This window comes from Equus przewalskii, chromosome 7 (assembly GCF_037783145.1).
Source record: "Equus przewalskii isolate Varuska chromosome 7, EquPr2, whole genome shotgun sequence".
In the NCBI taxonomy this organism is placed as follows: domain Eukaryota; kingdom Metazoa; phylum Chordata; class Mammalia; order Perissodactyla; family Equidae; genus Equus; species Equus przewalskii.
Genome location: NC_091837.1, coordinates 13,188,186 through 13,205,726, shown reverse-complemented (window position 1 = coordinate 13,205,726; position 17,541 = coordinate 13,188,186). Strand labels below are relative to the sequence as shown.

Here is a 17,541-nt window from a genome sequence, read left to right as displayed (position 1 = left end):
ATTTTTAAGTGTACAGTTCCATGGCATTAAGTACATCGACAATATTGTAATGTAACCATCACCACCATCTACTTCCAGAAATTTTTCTTCTTCCCAAACTGAAACTCTGTACCAGTTAAAAACTAACTCTCCATCCTCCCCTCCCCCAGCCCCTGGCGACACCATTCTACTTTCTGTCTCTATGAATTTGACTCGTCTAGGGACCCCATAGAAGTGGCCCTGCACAGTACTTGTCCTTTTGTGACTGGCTTATTTCACTTAGCAGAATGTCCTCGAGGGTCATGCATGTTGTAGCAGGGGTCAGAATTCCCTTCCTTTTCAGGACTAAATAATATTCCATTGTATGGATAGACCACATTTGCTTACCTGTCCATCCATCAGGAACACTTTGGCTGCTTCCACGTTCGGCTATTGTGTGCTGCTATGAACGCGGATGTACAGATATCTGTCAGAGTTCCTGCTCTCACATCTTTTGTGTATCCACCCAGAAGTGGAATTGCTGGATCATATGGTACTTCTCTGTTCAATTTTTTGAGCAACCTTCATATTCTTTTCCGCGGCAGCTGCACCATTTTACATTCCCACCACCAATGAACAAGGGTTCCAATTTTTCTACATCCTTGCTAACACTTATTATTTTCCATTTTTTGATAATACCCATCCTAACGCACGTGGAACGGTATCTCATTGCGTTTTTGATTTGCGTTTCCCTAATATTGAGCATCTTCTCATGTGTTTGTTGGCCATTTGCACATCTTCTTTGGGAAACGTCCATTCAAGCCCTTTGTCCGTTTTTTTAATTAGGTTGTTTGGGTTGTTTTTGTTGTTGCAGAGTTGTAGAAATTCTTTATATATTCTGGATATCAATCCCTTATCAGATATATGATTTGCAAATATTTTCTCTTTCTTGCCTTTTCACTCTGTTGACTGCGGCCTTTGATGCACAGAAGTTTTGAATTTTGATACAGTCCAACTTACCTATTTTTCCTTTTTGCCTGGACTTTCGGTGTCATGTCCAAGAACACATCGCCAAATCTAGTCATGAATCCCTTCACCTACATTTTCCTCCAAGAGCTTTACAGGCTTAGGTCTTTGATCCATTTTGAGTTTACTTTTGTTTATGACGTTCTACAGGTGGGGGTGCAACTCCATCCTTTGCGTGTGGATATTCAGCTTTCCCGGCACCATTTGTTGAAAAGACTCTCCTTTCCACATTGAGTCGTCTTGGCTCCCTCATCAAGAATCATTTGATAGGGGCCGGCCTGGTGGCGCAGCGGTTAGGTGCGCACGTTCTGCTTCAGCAGCCCAGGGTTCGCCGGTTCAGATCCCAGGTGTGGGCATGGCACCGCTTGTCAAGCCATGCTGTGGTAGGCATCCCACGTATAAGGTAGAGGAAGATGGGCATGAATGTTAGCTCAGGGCCAGTCTTCCTCAGCAAAAAGAGGAGGATTGGCATCAGATGTTAGCTCAGGGTCAATCTTCCTTAAAAAAAAAAAATTATTAAAAAAACCCACAAAGCCATACCAATGTGTAGCATTTGCCAGTATCCATGGGGTAAATACCCCCACTACAACCAATTTCAAGCTTCTGAGGGTTAAATAACAGGCTCCCCAAATTCCTGAATATTTAACAATCTCCTTTCTAGAGCTGGTATGAGCGGTCTCTGGCATGCCACTGTAAAAAAATCCTCAAACCACTGACCCATACCACAACACAGAGGACCCTTGAAACACTGTGCTGCGTGAGAGAAGCCAGTCACGAAAGGTCACAGAGTGTAGGACTCTACTTCCGCGAAGGATCCAGAACAGACAACTTCATGGAGACAGAAAGCAGATGGGTGGTCATCAGGGGCCGGGGGAGGGAGGAATGAGAAGTGACTCCTAAGGGGTTCCTTTTTTTTAATATATATATATATTTTTTATTGAGTTATTGATAGGTTACAATCTTGTGAAATTTCAATTGTACATTAATGTTTGTCAGTCATGTTGTAGGTGCACCACTTCACCCTTTGTGCCCACCCCCCACCCCACCTTTCCCCTGGTATCCACTAAACTGTTCTTGGTCCATAGTTTTAAATTCCTCATATGAGTGGAGTCATACACAGATTATCTTTCTCTCGCTGGCTTATTTCACTTAACATAATTCTCTCAAGGTCCATCCATGTTATTGCAAATGGAATGATTTTGTTCTGTTTTGCAGCTGAGTAGTATTCCATTGTATATATGTACCACATCTTCTTTATCCATTCGTCTGTTGCTGGACACTTTTAGGTTGCTTCCACGTCTTGGCTATTGTAAACAGTGCTGCAGTAAACATTGGGGTGCATAGGACTTTTGGGATTGCTGACTTCAGGCTCTTTGGATAAATACCCAGTAGTGGGATGGCTGGATCGTATGGTAGTTCTATTTTTAATTTTTTGAGGAATCTCCATACTGTTTTCCATAGTGGCTGCACCAGTTTGCATTCCCACCAGCAGTGTATGAGGGTTCCTTTTTCTCCGCAACCTCTCCAACATTTGTTGCTATTAGTTTTAGATATTTTTAGATATTTAGATATTTTTGTCATTCTAATGGATGTAAGGTGATATCTTAGTGTAGTTTTGATTTGCATTTCCCTAAGGGGTTCCTTTTGGGGTGATGACAAGACTCTGGAACTAGACAGAAGCGTTAGTTGCACAACATTGTGAATGGGCACCCACGTTCGCTGCTGCATTATTCACAATAGCCCAAAGGTGAAAACAACCCAGGTGTCCACACACAGATGAATGGATGGATAAACAAAACGTGGTCTAGCCAGGCAGTGGAACATTATTCAGCCTTAAAAAGGAAGGGAAGGAAACTCTGACACGTGCTAGAATATGGATGAACCTTGAAGACATTATGCTGAGTGAAATAAGCCAGTCACAAAAGGACAAATCCTGTATGATTCCACTTAGATGTGGTCCCTAGAGGAGTCAGATCCACAGAGACAGAAAGTAAAATGGTGGTCACCAGGGGCTGGGGGAAGGCAGATGGGGAGTGAATGTTTAATGGATCCAGAGCTTCCGTCTGAGAAGATGAGAAAAGTTCTGGAGGTGGATGGCAGTGATCGTTACACAACGTGAATGTACTTAATGCCACAGAACCGCACTCTGAAAAATGGTTAAGACGGTAAACTTTATGTTATGCGTATTTTGCCATCCCCGCCCCCCCCAAAAAAACCCTCCATCCTTAGCACTGCCATGGATGTTACAGAAATCCAGTTATTCATTTATTCAACAAATATTTATTGAGCACCTGTCTTGTACCAGGTCCAAGGTGCTTCTGGGATTTCAAAGGTGAGCCGAACGGACTCAGGCTCCTCCCTACAGTGCTCCTGGTCTACTGGGGCGGGGGCAGGCATTAGAAATATATAGATATCTATCTCTACTTAGACGTCTTGCACATTGTGAGAAATGCTGCAAATAAAATAAACTGGGCGCAGTGGAAGCTAGCCGGGGGGGGTGACGTTTCAACTCTGCTGCCCACTGAGTAGGGGGTGGTGTGACATGGGTTCCAGGGAGGGATGGCAAGAGGGTAGGGCTCCCTGTCCCCAAGAAGCAACCTCCAAATCAAAAATATGAACAGTCCCCAAAGTATTTATAGAAGATAGAAATATAGAGAATTATGAGGCGCAGGAAGGAAATGAACATTTATGTGCGTCGTCCATTCATTTCAGGGATGAAGGGAGCGTCATTGGACCGCCCTTGACTCTGAGGGTAACATCGCAGAGGGAATTGACTACGTGGCCGGATAATCTCCTTTGAATTCTGCTTTTATAACATCTTCTCCTCAAGGACCTTCTGGGGCTCCATACTTCTTTCTTCTTTCTGTGACTAATAGCGAGCACTGCAACCTCTTTCGAAGGTAATCTGTGCTATCTTTCAAAATTTTAAATGCTCTGTGTTCTCACCCAGAATTCTCCTGCTGGCATTCACAGTGGGGACAGACACAAGTGGACAAGGATTTTCCAAGCAAGTCACTGATGTGGATGGTCAGCTTGCCTTGTGTGGGTCCAACGTTTGTGCTTTGCATCAATCATCTTATTTAACGTCCACTTTCACTATCCCCACTTTACAGATGAGGACGCTCGAGCACAGAGGGGCTGGGAGCTTGCCAAGGTCACACAGTAGGTGTCTAAGCCAGCCTCTGGCAAAGCCACCTGACTTCAGAGTCCCCACTGGCTGCCACTCTGCTATGTTCTCTTCTGGCGCTGGCCTGCTGTTTGCAGCTTGGCTGGGAGATTACAAAACTAGAAACAATCATCAGAAGAGGCAAAATTGAATAGATTATGGCACACCCGCTTAAGAAAAATGCGGAAAAAAATTTAAGTTGATCTGTATCGCAACATTATAACACAAGTGTCCACCAGTGGACGAATGGATAAACAAAGTGTGGTATATCCACACAATGGAATGTTATTTGGCTTTAAAAAGGAAGGAAATTCTGACACCTGCTACAACATGGATGAACTTTGAAGACGTTATGCTAAGTGCAATAAGCCCAACAGGAAAGGACAAATATTGTTTGAGTCCACCTACATGAGTAGACCTACAGCGGTCACATTCACAGAGAGAGAAAGTAGAATGGGGGTCCCCAGGGGCTGACGGGGGCAGGACATAGGGAGCTAGCGTACAATGGGGACAGAATTTCAGTTGGAGAAGATGAAAAAGTTCTGCAGTTGGATGGTGGCGATGGTTGCACAACACTGTGAATGTCCTTAATGTCACCAACTGTACGCTTTAAATTGTAGAAATGGTAAATTTCATGTTATGTATATTTTACCACAATAAACACACACACAAGTTGATCCAACAGGAAAAGATCATTGGGGCTCATCATTAAATGTGCTAGAATATGGTCCCACGATCTAAGGCCTTGCTACTAAGATTAACGGTGATCCCGAACCAGGGGCCTCAGCATCCCCTAGGAGCTTGCTAGATGTGCAGAGTCTCGGGCCATGACCCAACCCGACTGAATCAGCATCTGCATTTTACTCAGGTCCTCAGGCAATTTGTGCGCGCTTTAAGGTCTGCTCTCATCTTTATGCTTCAACAGTCACAGACGTTCTGGAAAGATACATAAGAAGCCTAAGACTGGCTGCTTCTGGGAAGAGGATTGGGTGGCAATGGGGACTTTTGAGGGAAAGGAATTTTTTTTTACCTTTCATTTTGGACCCTGATGTAACGTTTGCAATTTTTAACCTGCACGTCTATTACTTTAATAATAAATATAAATAACGACAGCGACTGTTTCCAGAGGTATTGTTGAGCATGCAGCATCTGCTGGGCATGTCACAGATGCTTTCATCTGCCAAATGGGGACAACAGGCTTGCAGGACTGTCATGAAGATTAACTGAGGTTGATGAACCGGAAACTTACGGGCATTGAGCAAATATTGGCCTCCCTCCCACCCAGCCTCGTTCGCGTCACCTTGCTGCCTTGAGCATGGAGGGCACTGACCTTTGTGAAATGTGACTTTGAGAAAGCGGCTTAACTCTCTGCAGTTTTAAACTAAGATCCATTCACATTCTTTCTCTAGCAACCCGCGGGAAGCCAGGGCATCCTTATTTATGAAAACTTGTTTTAAGACAGACATAAAGAGAGACCTCTGACATTAAATTATACTCAGAAAGCCAGACTGCATTTTGAATCAGTTGGGTTCCTAAAAGTATTTATCAACTCCATGAGCCAAGATTTCCCAAGGAAAAAAAACGTAATACGAAGGAAGAAAATAGCACTGGCATATGTTAAATATATGAGGGCTTTGAAATGGGCTGGCTCGTTTCAAACGGGTTGGCATTTGTTGTGTATATATAGCGTATCATTTACCAAAATAGCAGGGAACATTTATTTTACATAATTTTTCTGTTGAAAGAAGAGAAGGGCTTGAGGAAATAGTCGTCAACTTAAAGGTCTTGTTTGTACCCCCATGTAAGTCACCTTTGTGCCTTAAATTGGGGTCTGGGACTCGATTAGGGTATTTTAGATAAGGAAGCTTTTTCTCTTTTCATCTGAGCTTCTGGATTTTTATCCCCTGAGTTCACAAATCTATTAGACTGAAACGGAAGCTTAAACCTAACTGTGATTAGTACAAGGTGGCATTTAGTGTCTTGCGTGGAGAGAGGTGGCCTGCCATAGGGAAGAAGAGAGCCCAGCTCTGGCCAACAGACTGGCCTGGGTTTGAATCCCCTGCCCACGCCATGCAGCAGCTGTGTGACCCCAGGTCGGTTATCTTACCTCTCTGAGTCTTGGTTCCCTCCCTGGTAGAATGGAGATGGTAATTCCTACCTCCTCGGGTTGCCATGGAGATGAAAGGAATCCATAAAGAGACAGCATCTCGCAGAGCCTGGCATAATCGTTCAGTATTTCAACAAGCATTTATTGAGTGCTGACTATGTGCTGAGTGCTGGTACACAAAGGGGGACAAAACAGATGTGGTCCCTGCCCTCATGAAGCGGATGCTCCCGTAGGGGAGATGGTTAATATACAAGTCAACAAAGAAATCATTCTACGTTTGCAAATGAGTGCATCTCGAGAAGGAAACAAACAGGGTGCCAAGATATAGAGCAATCAGAGGAAGGCGTGCTCGTGGTAGACCTTCGGGAGGAGGCTGAGGTTAAGAGGACAAGGAGAGTCGCATACCGATGGGAGGAGGAGTAGAGAGAACAGCTAGTGCAAAGGCCCAGTGGCAGGACCAAGGAGTGGAGGTCAGAGAGACAGGCTGGGTCACGCAGAGCTCTGGAGACCATGGTGAGGACTTTTCCTGTGATCCTGAGACCAACGGGATGCCACTGCAAGGTTTCAGGTAGGGGTGAGGGGGTGGAAATGATCAGGGTTGAGTTTTGAAAAGACCGCTCAGGCACATTTTCCCACAAGAGGAGGAATAGATTGTGCAGAGTGTTTTAAAATATAAGCTTTATTATTATTTAGTATGGCAAGGCCGACAGACCAGGAGATGACTGCCATTGAAGAGATACTCTGTTACACTCACAGATCACAAGGGGAGGGGCAGGTGACACCTGGAGGGGCCACACGGGGAAGCACCAGGGCCGGTCAGGAGGCAGAGGGAGAGGGGAAAACGTGGGCTAGAGTGCTTACTGCCACGGGAGGGAACAGGAGCAGTAGGGTAAGCAGGCTGAGGATGGGCTAGTTCAGATAATTTCGCGGGCCTTGGGCACAGGGCTGCCCCCGATTGTCTGGAGCCTGGCCCTGGGGTGATTAGGGCAGGGCACGGGGGCTCTGGGTTGGTTAGTTAGCATAGGAAAGGTGCACTGGCAGGCAGGTCATTTACTACTTAATCCCGGGAGGGGCAGGCCCTCAGGGTCAGCAAGGCCCCAAGATGGCAAGGCATCAGAATACAGAAAATAAGAGGCAGGGTTAACTCAGAAAGATGACAAAGAGGAAGCAGGGAGACCCGAGAGGTGGCTGTGTGGTCTGCTGGTGGAGACGTGATGGTGGCTAGGACGAGGGAAGCTACGGAAGGTGGGCGGGGTTGAAGCTTTTATTATTCATCCCCTCCTCCCCGCACCCCTCTTCCAATCAGTAGAGGAAGACATCTGCACAGGGAGGCCCATCTGCAAGGCTAACCAGCAAAGAGCCGGCTTTTAACAAGAGTCCCCATTTTGGGGGAACTCAGTCATCAACACTGACCACCAGCACCCCTCAGCTTTGTCCCGGGTACACAGCTATGCCCCACTGGGGATTCTTGGGAATCTGAAAGCTATTGGCAAATGGGGTTAAGCACTGTGGACCCAGAGCAGCAGAAACTGCCAGGGTCACTGACAAAATGGTCTTGCTTTGTCTCTTTCGAGACAAGACCTGGGCGCTCCCTGATCGGCGTGATTTGGGAGGAGTCTTCTCAGAGGCTGGACCTCTGTCTTCAAATATTTGATGTTCTAGTATCTGGAAGAAGGTCCTTGTTCAACGTGGACCCTGAGAACACAGCTTGAACTTCTGAGTATAAAGAAGAGGGAAGCAGATTTCAACTCAGTATAAGGAACTTTCTCAGGCAGAGAAGTCCAGAGAGGAAAGAGTCTGCCTTAGGAGGCACTGGGGCCCCCTTCAAGAGAGGTGGTCCAGGAGAGGCAGCCATCCACGTGAGTGGACTCGGGAGTAATGATATTCAACATGCAGCTCTTCAGCACGCCAGGGGCAAACCGAAGTCCTGTACATACTATCTTTTTTTTTTTTTTTTTTGAGGAAGATTAGCCCTGAGCTAACATCTGCCAGTCCTCCTCTTTATGCTGAGGAAGACTGGCCCTGAGCTAACAGCCGTGCCCATCTTCCTCTACTTTATATGTGGGACGCCTGCCACAGCATGGCTTGATAAACGGTGCCATGTCCGCACCCGGGATCCGAACCGGCGAACCCTGGGCCGCCGAAGTGGAACGTGTGCACTTAAGCCCTGCGCCACCAGGCCGGGCCCCTATACTGACTATCTTATATGATCTCTTCAACAACCCTAGGAGGGAGGCGTCATTAATATCCCCAGTTTACAGACAAGTAAACCACGGCTCAGAGAGGTTAAAATCAGGTCCCCTAGATAGTATGCAGTGTACCACGTCCTCGGCCTCAGTGGCTCCAGAACCCATAATCTTACCCAGTCAGCTGATGTTTCTCTAACTGAGGCCAAGAACACCCCCATGGAACTCATTAAAATATCAATTCCTAGGCCATTCTCCAGACCGAATGCTTTTGCATCGCTGCAGAGTAGGACCCAGGAATCTGAATTTTCATAAGATGTTGATGGTGGCCACAGACGTCCAGAAGCGTCTCAGAATTGGGAAGAGGAGGTATGAAGGGTCAGATATGATGGGTTCCAACGCACCTGTGTTCCTGAATGTCTAGAAGTCTATAATCAATGGAAATTTTAGTTCTCTGTGGATTTTATTTATTTGTATTTTCCTGCCACCCCCATCAACCCAAATGGCATTGAGCTTGTTCCCTGGATAGTGGACCACTAGCTTATATTCTGGACAAAAGGTAATGATCACACATAAATAATAGTTAGCATTCATTAAGCCCTTGCCGCGTGCTAGTATCTGCCGAACACTTTATTAACCTTGTGCCCTATGAGATGGATGCCAGTGCTATCCCCACTTTACAGATGATGAAACTAAGGCCTGGAGAAGAAAAGTAACTTGCCCAGGGTTACTTGCAAGCTAGCAGGAAGGGCAAGATTTGAATCAGGTCTGCGTGAGTAGAGAGCCCACGTCCTTAAAGATTCTGTGACAAGGCCTCAGTGGAGAGCGTGGGTAACTTCTGACTGCGGGAACAGATGGCCTGTGCTACGGCTTTCCAGGTAGTTTGTCTTTGTAACTTATTTATTCACTCACTCATTCAGCAAGCATGCAGAGAGCCCGTTCTATGTGTCGGACTGAACTCTGGCCGTCGTGAAGTTCACAGTCTTATTAAAGGTAAACTCAGCCTCAAGGAGGATGTACAAGTTGCTGGCGGAACCCACACGAGGGTCCCTACATGACTAAGGTCAGAGAGTGAGGCTTAAAGAGTGATCTGAAGATGCTTTGGGGAAAAAAAGACTGAATAACTTATTGTCTAAACTAGGACACTTTAGAGCAGTATTCTCAGTGGGGGGGGGGGGGTGATTTAGTCCCCTAGGGGACATTAGCAATGTCTGGAGACAGTTTTGATGGTCACAACTTGGCGGGGAGTGGCTGTGACATCTTGTGGATAGAGGCCAGGGATGCTGCTAAACATCCTATAATGCATAGGCCAGCCCTTCACCACAAAGTACTATCTGGTCTAAAATGTGAATAGTGCCAAGCTTGAGAAACCCTTATTAAAGAGTGAAAGAGATGCTGTCAACCATCACAACAGAACAGTCGCCGGCAGCCAGGATGGTACCAGGCACACCCATCTAGAGAGGTTAGAATCACAGTCTTTTGAAGCTGACAATGCCCTTAAACGTGGCCCAGGCACCCTCTTACATCTCAGGGAAGTTAAATGAACTGGCCAAGATCATACAATGTCTCACATACACATCTGTGTAATTTGTTAAGCCCAGAGAAGAGTTTGGCTGGGCTGTAAAGCCACTGTCTGGGCCAGGAGGCCCTGGAACAATCCTCCCTAAGACCTAAGACCACCCAAACAATGACCTCTTTGCAAGGAGACCTTCTTGCCTTGTCCTCCGGACTGTTCCCCTTAAGCCCCAGAAACACACACCCCTCAGCGTGGAGCTGGCTGGCACATGCTTGAAATGATGGGGTGTGAGTGGCTTGGAGCTTGAGGGTTTAAGAGGCTTTGGTGGGCCAACCTTGAGGCTCCCTAGGCTATGGCAATAACTCCCTACTTCTCACCTGAAATGGGTGACAATGAACCCTCATCTCCCCTCCTTGACCAGGAATCTTCCTCCTTCACCCCCATGAGTCTCAGGAGGATGGGAGCCAGCATGAAGTCCCATGTGGACCCTAGCCACCTACTCTGGTCTGTGCCTTTGCGCAGAGGTCTCCTCACTTAGAGGAACTCGAAAACGAATCCTTTCCCAAGGTAACTATGGACCCAAAGAATTTGCCTGGGACAATTTCGAGAACATGGTCATGTCATCCGCGTGTCAAACTGCATTCTCCCAACCTCTGGTTTAATGGAAGGGGATGGGGGCGCAGAAGGCAAATGTGACGAAACAAGGCTATGGCTGACCTTTCCAGGTGGACTCAGGTGTTTAGCTGCTAAAAGGTAATGACGGTGGCCCCTCCTGTCAAGGAGAACGACTAAGCTGATGGCCAGATTTTCCTGGTTTTTCATTCATAAAGATTTTTTAATCCTTTGGCCTGTGTCTACCAGTCTACACTGGAACGCAGTATTGGATGAAATCTACAGCCATGTGTCCCCATACTTGGGCTACACTGCCGTGTGGAGCTTTCCCTCTAGTGAGGGACGACAGACACTAAACAATAAATAAGTAAATTGTGCGGTATGTCGGCAGGTGCTCAGTGCTATGAAAAAAAAGAAAAAGTAGAACATGATGCTGGAGGGGAGGGGAAGGGGCTGCAATTTTTTTCAATTGTGGTAAAATACACGTAAGATCAAATTGGCCATTTTAACCATTTTTAAGTGTACGGTTCAGTGGCATTAAGGACCTTCACAATGTGGTGCAACTGTCACCACCATCCGTCTCCAGAACTCTTTTCCCCTTGGGAAATTAAAACTCTGCACCCACGAAACAGCAACTCCCTGTTCCCCTCTCCCAGTCCCCAGCCACCATTCTACTTTCTGTTTCTATGGATTTGACTATTCTAGGGACCTCATATAAGTGGAATCATATAGTATTTGTCCTTTTGTGACTGGCTTATTTCACTTAGTGTAATGTCCTCAAGGTTGATCCATGTTGTAGCAAGTGTCAGAATTTCTTTCCTTTTTAAGGCTGAATAATATTCCATTGTATGGATCGACCACATTTGTTTATCCACTCGTCTGTCGTTGGACGCGTGGGTTGCTTCCACCTTTTGGCTATTACCAATGACGTGACTATGAACATGGGTGTACAAATATTTCTCAAGGCCCTGCTTTCAATTCTTTTGGGTCTAACCCAGAAGCGGAATTGCTGGATCATATGGTAGTTCCATTTCATATTTTTTGAGGAGCCACCAGACTGTTTTCCATAGGAGCTGCACCACTTTACATTCTCACCAGCAATGTACAAGAATACAATTTCTCCAAATCTTCGCCAACGCTTGTTATTTTTATTTATTTATTTATTTGATAGTATCCATCCTAATGGCTGGAATTTTAAAGCGGGTGATCAGGGTGGGCTTTGGTGATAGCGGCGTTTGAGACTTGATGAAGGTGAAGCAGATGCCTTGGAGAAGAGCTTTCTGGGCAGAGAGGGTCCCGAGGCAGGAGCCTGCCTGGCATGTGTGAGGAACAGCAAGGAGACCAGAGCGGCTGCAGCAGCGTGGGTGGGTGGGAGAGTGGAAGGGGTGAGGGGAGATGGGGAGCCGCGGGAAGATTTTGAGCAGAGGAGGGATGGATCCGACTTTTAGACAACCCCTCGGGCTGCTCATCATTCTCTGTGTTGAGGACGGGCTGTAGGGAGGCAAGGGCAGGAGCAGGGAGACCAATAGGGTGAACACCACGACCAAACCAGATGACAGATGATGGGGACTTGAACCAGGGTGTAGCAGTAGTGGAGGGGAGAGAAGTGGATGGAGTCTGGATGTAGCTTAAAGGTAGGACCGCTAGGATTTTCTGATGGGTTGAAGCGAAATACGAGAGAAAGAGGAGTCAAAGTTGACTCCAAAGTTTTGGGCCCAATAGGATGGATGGAGGTGCCATTAACTGAGATGGGTGAGGCTGGAAGAGGAGCAGAGTGGGGGAAAGATCAGGACATGTGCTTTCATTATGGACATTTTCTTAGTGTTCTCGAAAGGAGACCATGGCTTCAAAGTGCTTTGCTGTCTGAACAAGTTGGAGGATAAGGGAAACGAACCCAGAGGGGAGGAAGACAAACACCACCAGCACCCTTAACTGAGCCCCTACTTGGAACCCGGCGCTGAGCTGATCATCCCAATGATGATCCCTCTGATCCTCACGACAGCCCTGCCATGCAGGTACTGTCATTATTCCAACTTTCCAGATGAGCACCAGCCTTGGGGAGATGAAGTCACTGGCCTAAGGCCGCCCAGATGTTTGAACTCAGGTCTGCCTCACTCAGAGCCTACACTTTCACCCCTGCCGCTGATCAAGCCTAGGAGAAGTCAGGGGAAGAGTCACTGAGATGATGGACTCAAGCTCAATCTTGAAAGATAGGGTTTTGGGGGCCTGCCCCGTGGCGCAGTGGTTAAGTGCGCACATACTGCTTCGGCAGCCCGGGGTTCCCCGGTTCAGATCCCAGGTTGCAGACATGGCACCGCTTGGCAAGCCATGCTGTAGTAGGCATCACACATATAAAGTAGAAGAAGATGGGCATGGATGTTAGCTCAGGGCCAGTCTTCCTCAGCAAAAAGAGGAGGATTGGCAGCAGCAGGGCTAATCTTCCTCGGGGGAAAAAAAAAGAAAAAAGAAAGACAGGGTTTGTAAGAAAGGAGAGAGAGAGCGGATTGAGCAAACACAGGATGAAGTCCACCTCCTTGTCACATACGACAGGGCTCTGTATGGCCTGGTCCCTGCATCCTCTGCATCCCTCCCTTGAGCCTCTTGTTCATTATGCTCCACTAGCCTGATTTGGAGACACACCAAGCTTTTGTCCACTTTGGGCCTTTTAACCACACAGTCGCCTCTGCCTGGAATGCTCTCATCCCGTCTCTTTTCCTGGGCGACTCTTACGCATCTCCGGGGGCTCAGCTCCAATGTCATTTCCTCAAGGAAGCTTCTCTGGTCCTCTTCCTCCCTCATCTAGAACTAGTCACGTCATACCCTGCACATATCCTTTGTAGCCCTTAAGACAATTCTCCCAATTATTGTGCAAATATCTGCTCAATGTCCACCTCCTCCACCAGACCAGGGCTGTCCAAGAGAACTTTCTGCAGTGATGGCAATGTCTTAGATCTAGGCTGTCCGGTGTGGTAGCCACTAGCCACAGGTAGCTAGTGAGCCCTTGAAATGTGGTTAGTGCAACTGGCTTTTCAAATTTGACATATTTTAATTTATGTTATATTTTTATTCTATCTCATACTATATAAATTATTCCATATACAAATTACATAATTTAAGTTTAAATTTAACTAGCCACAAGTGGCTGGTGGCTACTGATTGGACACTTCAGCTCTAGATTGTGAGATCCTTGAGAACGAGGACCACGGCCATCTTATTCAGTTGAGGATCCCTTGTACCTAGAATGGTGCCCAAGTAAATCAGTGAATGAATGATTCAAAGAATAAATGAACGAATGAGTCAATCAATCAATGTGGCTGCAAAACTTAGTTTCAAGAAATCATCCTAGAAAGGAGAGACCCAGAAAAGTCTGACCTGCGCCAAGTCGCACAATAAGACAGAACTAGATACAAAATCTCAGCCTCCTGCATCATTGCCGTGCCTGAGTGCACAGCAGGTGAAAGGCAGAGCGTGTCTGTGGTCTCAAATGAACCATCCTAGAGCTGTGTGAAGGTGCCCCCAAGTGCAAGGAAAGACTGTTTTCTTAGGCACGCTCATGCCCTTTCCCCCTTCCCTGACCCTGGAAACGACTTAGTGGCTTACAATCTATTAACACTTGACCTCCCACGGGTCTGAGCCTGTTCCAAAGTCCGCTCTTGCCAACCCTCTCCACGGCACTCTGATATTTTTTAAACCATATTGCTCTCAGGAAGTCTGCTGCCTGCAATCTGTGCATATATATGCAGAGTGTGGTTTAAAAAACATCTAAGTCGTGATTTGTAACCCACTCAGATTCACGTGGCTGTTTCTTTTACTTTACTTGCTTTTATAAATCGAGGTCATCACGTTACAGGGCTAATTTTGACTTCATTTAAATGTAATTTTGGGTTTGCAGATTACAATATTGGGGAGCCCAGCATAGGAAGCCTACATATTCTGTTTTTATAAATGATTTTTCAGATGTAATAATAATAGCTTATACGTGTTGAGCACTTTGGATCTGCCAGCCATTTGGCACGCATTATCTCATTTGATCTTCACAATAAGCCTATGAATTAAGTACTATCATAATCCCCATTTTATGGCTAGAGAAATTGAGTCTCAGAAAGGTTAAGTTACTTGCTCAAAGTCACACAGCCAGGAAGTGGCAAAGTCAAGATTTGAACTCAAGTTTGTCTTACTCAATGCTAACCAGTACACAATTTGGACTCTCTAATAGATATTATATGTATTTATGTGTTTAAAACATCAGAGAGAATAATCAAGAAACTTAACACTGAGGTTTGGAAAGAGAGAGACAATTTTCATTCTTGTCCTTCTTTTTGAACTTATTTACCCTATATATATATTACATGAAAACATTATATTATATATTTAGTGAGAAAAATAAATCAATTTTTAAATTTAAGAAAGCAAAAACCTCTTATTATTTTTACTTTTTTTTAATTAAAGAAGGAATTGTCACAATAGTGTCATGTCCATATATAGGTGGATTAAATATACATGAATCTTTGAGTAATTTGCAAAGTTCACATGCTCTGACATTATTTGAAAATTTATCCAAGCAAAACCGCAATTCCAATATGTATTGTATTCTTATTCTAAGTACCAAATTTTATACTTCAGTTTCTGAATTATTTTTTATTTTTAAATAATAGGTTGGTGTTTGAACATATTTGCTTTCAAGGAAAGTGGTATGTCTTCCCTGAGAGATTTACATTCAGATATTTACATTTTTATGTACTCATGCATCGACCTCTGGATATTACAACCGAGCATCCTTTTGCATTTGTGAAATAGTGCTCTCTTACATAAGATATGCTATTTGTTGATCAATTAATAAAAGCTTAAAAGTAAACTTTAAATTAATTAAATTTTTCAATGAAAATTTATTCTACAGTGATCAAGAAGTGAACATTACAATACCCTTCAGTACTCAGAGCCTCAGAGAGCTCTATCAGTCACACTAAAAGTCACTTGGGAGAATTCCTTAGTAGCTTAGAGAAAAAAATTAAGGCAAGAAAATACACACATACTAACAGTAAGGTACCCTTTCCAACAAATCCAAATGGTGTCACCCTTTAACACCCAAATGGCTAGTGCTTCTAAAAATTAAAACAAAAATCCCCATTAATGTTCTTTTTAATGCCCCATCTCATACTCTTGGAATTTGCTTGACAAATCAGCATTGGCTTGTGGTAGGAGAAATTTGTAAACCCCTCCATAGGGCCTCTGTCCTTTCCATTGCTTGGTTGTATTCCCCCAAGATTCTCAAAGCCAATTTAGCATCCCTCAAAAATTCCCATCTTCTAAGCAGTGTATTCCTGCTATTCCCAAGGATGGCTGTTGACAATGAGTCTCACTCTAGCCAGCTGTTACAAAAATCTTTCATTCAGAAGAAGGCAAGAGGCTTCAGTGATGATGCACGGCCCTCTCATTCACACACTTCATAAACAACAGGACTTTGCCCAAGCCTCCCCTCTAGGCAGGAATCCCGACTTTTTAGAAATCAATTTGCAACATCAGTATCATTCCCTTCCAAAAGACCTTGCAGAAAAATTAGGAATTTCACAGCATAGGAGAAGAGCTGGAAAGGACCAATGTCATCGCATGGACTCATGAATTCAGTCCACATTTCAAAACAGCAGCTAATGCTTTCTTAAAACACAGACCACAAAATCCCTTTAGGATTGAGAGCAATTAAAAGGGAAAACATAACACGGGTCGGTCCCCATAAGATTCTGACAGATCTGAAAAATCGAACTGAGTCGGAGATACAGAGGCTGGGCTGCTGGGGTAGGAAAATGGCTTGTCTCCTCCAGGCCCAATTCTCTCCTCCGAAACAGTTCCCGTTAAATTCAAGAAGCCATGCAGAGATGCCTTCCTGCGGGTTTTCATTTTTTTTTTAAAGGAAAGCCTGTCTGCCTTTCACTCGCCCCCATAATACTCACGGCAGCTGCCTTAGCTGGAATAAGTCCTCCTCCATGTCCGCGCTGCGCCAGGACGAGCCCTTTTCATGGCCCTTACATGGTGGTGGTGGAAGACGAGCTCTGGGGGTTTCAGCACCGGGGTGCTGGACAGCTCCCGCGCCGCGTCCTCCCTCCGGCGGCAGCTGCTCGGGGGAGGCAGCCGCCAGGGACCAGCCCACGAGACAAAGCCGCCGCCGCCAAGAGACCGCGGCGAGAGTGGGCGGAGAGGAGGAGGCGGAGGGCAGAGCAAGCTGCGCGGGAGAGGGGGCGGGGAGAGCCCTTCTGGTTAGAGGAACTCACAGGCTCTCTGTGGCTGGTGGTGTTTTACTGGGACGCCTGTAAGGGCACACCAGCCTGTGAAATGGCTGTCGAGGTACCAATGAGCGCTCTTGGCTCGACGATGCCTCTCTAAATGCTTATCTGTAGGGACTCATTAATGTTGTTACGGGTATAATAGTCTTGAAACCCAGGCTGCTCTAACAAATGCAGGGAATGAAAAATTTAAGAATGTATTCATGCACTAAAGTACTGTTTATGGAGTACCTACTGTGTGCCAGGCACTGTCACAGGCATTGGGCATAGGACAGAGAACAAGTCAGACATGTCATTGTCATCACAGAGCTGAAGGTCTAGTGGAATGAATCAAGAAAAAATGTAAGTGTGAGAAAGCCAAAGATCAGTCAGTCATTCATTCAGCAAGCATTACTGACTGATTTCTACAGCCCCCATGCTGGGGAATCAAGGATTAGTAAAACCACATATCCCTGCCTTCAAAATCCTCCTCATCTAGTTCAACAGTTCCCCCATCCACCTCCCACTAGAATGTCTGCCCCCCTTACAACTTAAGCTCCACAAAGGTTTGTGGATGTGCCCTCAGGGCCTAGAACAATAAAACTTTGTTTACAGACACTGCAATTGGAGTCTAACGTCTCTCACTATACTCATCGCCAGGGCTTTGCATTGTGGGCACTCCATAAATGCTTGTTAGACTGAAAACAAACTGA

General features: G+C 45.7%; 1 protein-coding gene across 1 annotated transcript in view; it reads right to left on the bottom strand.

Annotated features, from left to right (window-relative positions):
* Window positions 1-16,947, bottom strand: part of SVOP (SV2 related protein) — a 65,500-nt gene extending 48,553 nt beyond the window's left edge. Inside the window, exon 1 of the mRNA XM_008520935.2 lies at window positions 16,520-16,947. Within this exon, the coding sequence (XP_008519157.1) occupies window positions 16,520-16,554 (35 nt within the window). The 5' untranslated portion in view covers window positions 16,555-16,947. The remainder of the gene's footprint in view (window positions 1-16,519) is intronic.
* Between the last annotated feature and the right edge of the window lie 594 nt (window positions 16,948-17,541).